At 38.5% G+C, this 4,372-nt stretch overlaps 1 protein-coding gene across 1 annotated transcript in view; it reads left to right on the plus strand.

Moving 5' to 3' along the window:
- LOC118746378 (fatty acyl-CoA reductase wat) overlaps positions 1 to 1,244 on the plus strand; it is a 22,588-nt gene extending 21,344 nt beyond the window's left edge. Inside the window, exons 8-9 of the mRNA XM_036480233.1 lie at positions 1 to 349; positions 1,133 to 1,244. The exon at positions 1 to 349 is cut by the window's left edge and continues 68 nt beyond it. Of these exons, the coding sequence (XP_036336126.1) occupies positions 1 to 349; positions 1,133 to 1,244 (461 nt within the window). The remainder of the gene's footprint in view (positions 350 to 1,132) is intronic.
- The last annotated feature ends 3,128 nt before the right edge of the window (positions 1,245 to 4,372 follow it).

Genomic DNA, 4,372 nt, shown 5'->3' on the forward strand with positions numbered 1-4,372 from the left:
TTTTTCTTCAACTTGATTACTTAATTCACATTTCTTTGTCTTTCCACAAACGTTCATACGCCGATTGCTGCACACTCCATACCACCAGCTATATAAAAGCGTATCGTAAAATTTCGCGAGTCATTTATATGATGTCTTGGTTTGGCTTGAAAGACTGGCGCTTCGCTAACAATAATATTGATGAATTGGATGCTATGGTTGGCAAGACACAAGAGCGGAATTTATTACAATTCAATATAGCTACCATTAATTGGAGCGAATATTTTCGTTCTTATCTAAGTGGTATACGGCGATATTTCTTCAAGGATAATGATAATAAATTGCAGAAGCGGCGTGCATTTTATCGCAGGTATATAAGACTTAATTTCGTTCACTCGGTATGTACATTAGGGTGGATCACTCTTAATACAAGAAAAACAAAGTGCTGATTTCCTTCAGAATACAAAATTTATTATATTTTTAGACTTCCGCCAAAATACTTCGGAAAAATATTAATATTTGTGGGAACTGGTCTGACTTAAAAATACCTTCATAAATCTAATTATTTTGATTTTATTGATAAAATTCTCAAACATTTTTATGCAGACCTTTTGAGCTTAAACTCTTTTATCATCTTAGGTAATTTTTCGGAAAAAAATCTTTTCAAACGCTATTTTTATTTATAAAAAGTTTTATCTTTTGCGGTGTTTTAAAGCCGGTTCACGTAAATCTTATAAATTTTTCTAAATATTTCGGCGGAAGTTTTTAAATATAATAAGTTTTATAATTGCGCCGGAATAACTGCAACTTTTTAGGTGGGGCACCCTAATGTTTAAATAAATGAGTATTTCTCTGCATATATGTGCGTACATTTGTCTTCATCTTAAGTAGTTTTTAATTACTTTATGATCGTTGCTTTTCGCATTATACTCATATTACGTTGTGCCTTTTGGCCTGAGGTGAGCTAAGCTAGGGTCACTTTAAAAAACTTACATACAAACTTTTGTATGTAGTATGAATGTGGATGCATGCAATAGTAATCGACTTTTCACTTCCTTCATTTTCACTTACATATGTATGTGCATGCACATATTTCTATCGTTATCTTTTATGCATTAATTTCTTATTTTATTATCCCTCCACTTATTTTCAGGCTACTACTCTTACATCAGCTGTTAAAATCAACATTCGGATTCGCTCTAATTGCATGCCTAATAAAGCTGTACTTCAAAATTTTTAAGATTATACCGAAAATTGCGTTTTAAACTCAACGTTACTGTTGAAAAGGAATTTTCATTAATTTTTTTTAGTTAGAAATATCAAGTGCTATTTACTAATATATAACTCGAATATACGTACGCAAATATTTATATGTGAGTCAGTTTGAAATAAATGTTCACCACTTAGCATAAAAGCATTTTGTACCAGTAAAGAGTTGTTGGTAAATCGAGCCAACTGCTATAAATTAACTATATATAAATTTTTCTCGAATTTTCGGGAGGTATTAGAACAGGTAACATTTCGCTGGCATTTACATTTGTGAGGCAAGATTGGCTTTTTAATATCAAGCGAAACCACCGGAATTAGAATATCCAGCCAAGTGGCTATTCAGCTACTCAGATCTCGTCAGGCAACATCTAAACTTGTGATGGAGTGCCTTGATAAGTTGACCACTTTTGGTCTGATCAATCGAGTTTGGCTTCACTGTATTACGGGACATAATTGGTATTGAACGAAACGTGATTGCATATAAACTAGCAAAGAGAGGTGTATCAATCCCTTTCATTGGACCAAAGACCTTCTGTCGCATTGGAAAAGGGAACTCTCTGCCACGGCCGGCTGGGCTGCACATAACTTCTTGAAAGGCTATTTGGCATTAATGCACAAACGCAAAAGACACTTGGGTGACCATTTAATAACCGAGGGGAACGTAATTCTAGAGATTCAAGCTCAATATTTACTAAAATTTTCTACCGCGACTGGGTTTAAAGACACACTATTAATCAATGAAGTGCGTACAAATGGCTTTAAGGTCGCAGTGCCTCTGTGCAGCAAAAAATGTGCGCCCAACAATGCAATGAAAGCTGAACGTCAAAAAGATGCAATCACAACAGACAGCCAATGCATTCGCTAGTCGACTCTCACACCTACTCTTAGAGAGCACTCGTCAACAAAACGACATATGCGAGCGGTGGAATCACATTTCTCGTTCATTAAGTACCGCCGCCGAAGAAGTAGCCGGATTTCAGCGAGCCCGAGAAAACAACTGGTACGATGAGGAGTGTCAAGAAGCTGCAGAGAAACAAGATGCCGCCTATAGGGCCAAGCTGCGATCGGGCGCAACGCGCGCTATGTGGGACCGCTATGGGGATCTGAAGAGGGAAGCGAGACGTATTTGCCGCAATAAGAAGAGAGAGGCCGAAACACGTGAGTGCGAAGAGCTTGAAATGCTGGCCGACACGAAGAGAATTTTACCAGAGAGTTAGGTGATTTACGGAAGGTTCCAAGACTGGGGCGTACTCCTGTAAGAACAATAATGGCGACCTAGTAACTGATGTCCACAGCGTACTTAAGTTATGGAGGGAAGACCTTTTTAACCCATTGAATGGTACCAGCACGGAAAGTTGTGGAGAAGAAGAACCTGAGCCCCAGTCGATGATGATGGAGTCGATGTTCCTCCGCCTGACTATGACGAGGTATGAATAGCAATAGTGCGCTTGAAAAACTACAAAACTGCTGGAGCTGACATCCAAGGTGGCGAGGAGTTGATAAGGTGCATGCATCAACTCATATGCAGAAAATGGTTAGATGAACGCGTGCGCGGCGACTGGAATTTAAGTGTGCTCTGCCCAATCCACACGAAAGGCGACCCCGCCATGCGCGCCAACTACCGCGGGGTTAGCTTTCTAAGCATAGGTTACAAAGTCTTATCGAGTGCATTGTGTGAAAGGTTGAAGTCCACCGTCCAAGAACTGATAGGGCCTGATCAGTGTGGCTTTAGACCTGGTGAATCCACGATAGACCAGGTATTTACAATACGTCAAATCTTGGAAAATACCCGCGAGAAAAGCATCGTTACTCACCACCTATTTGTCGACTTCAATGCCGCTTTCGATAGCAGTAAAAGGAGTTGCCTATTCGGAGACCACTCTCGCCAACAAGTGCTACTTTGGTCTGAGTAGGCAATTCAGGAGTAAAGTCCTCTCTCGACGTACGAAAGCCACACTCTATAAGTCACTTATGATGTCCGTGTTGGTATACGGGGCCGAAGCATGGTTAATGACATCATCCGATGAGGCGGCTCTTGGAGTATTCGAGAGAAGGATTTTTTGGAAGATTTACGGGCCTTTACGCGTTGGCGACGGCGAGTAACGCAGACGATAGAACGATGAGCTGTATAAGCTTTACAGTTAAGACTTTAGAGTTTTGACTCGTAAAAAAATTTCCAAACTTAATTTCCCTAAATTTTCATTTTTACACATGCATGTTTCTGGCATGCAGGCGACTTATATATGTATAGTATATATTATATATGGTCATCCATATGTGCCTAACGTTTGTGCTTTTAAATCGTTGGCAGCTAGTAAAGCGTACGTTTTATAAAATCTCTTTAATATACTGTTTAACAAGCATTCATCTTATAACTAGTTTAGAGAAAATGAAAAGCCTCCTTTTCGGTCTATTATCGGAGCATTTCCAGACATTCCGTCTGGGTTATCTTCGAACGAATTAAGGAGCCCTTTTCACAAGGTCCCTGTGGACTCCGCTGGTTGGCTGTGAAGTAATTTTTTATTACATTTAATAGTTTTGTATAGAGTATGTGATTGTTAACTCGAGCCAATACCCATACGTACAAGTCGAAAGGAATATTGTGTAAGATTAGGAAAGTTCCAATAACAAAACATCAAAAAAATCGTGCGTTCTTGGCATTAAACGTAATGGACCGTATGCATAAAAGCAAAGCAAAAGCTTTCTCAGACCTTTTCTCGATTTGCTAAAATAAATTTAAGTGAAAGGTATGAAATTTTAAGTGAAAGGTATGAAATTTTAGTAAGAGCAATTGCTTAGTTTTTACGCATACGGCCCAATGAGTTAGTCTAATTGACAAAATATTTGTATATAAACAATCGGTGCCATCAAAACCCAGCAAAATGATAGCAAAAAAATGCCTAGTTTCATATAGAATCAATCAAGTAAATATTCCAAAAGAAGTAAGTTGGTTTGGTATCACGTACTTACGTACATATCACTAAGGCCTATGCATAGGAAACTTTTAAATTTTAGAAGTTTTTCTCTTTTTCTGACCTGATCGAGGTGAACGTACGAATGCCTTTATTGGTTATTTCTTCCTGACCATCTTTACATGCATTTTGTCTGTGGCAACAAAATGGCT

This window comes from Rhagoletis pomonella, unplaced genomic scaffold, assembly GCF_013731165.1.
Source record: "Rhagoletis pomonella isolate Grant_MI unplaced genomic scaffold, Rhpom_1.0 Rhpom_scaffold_00010, whole genome shotgun sequence".
Lineage (NCBI taxonomy): Eukaryota > Metazoa > Arthropoda > Insecta > Diptera > Tephritidae > Rhagoletis > Rhagoletis pomonella.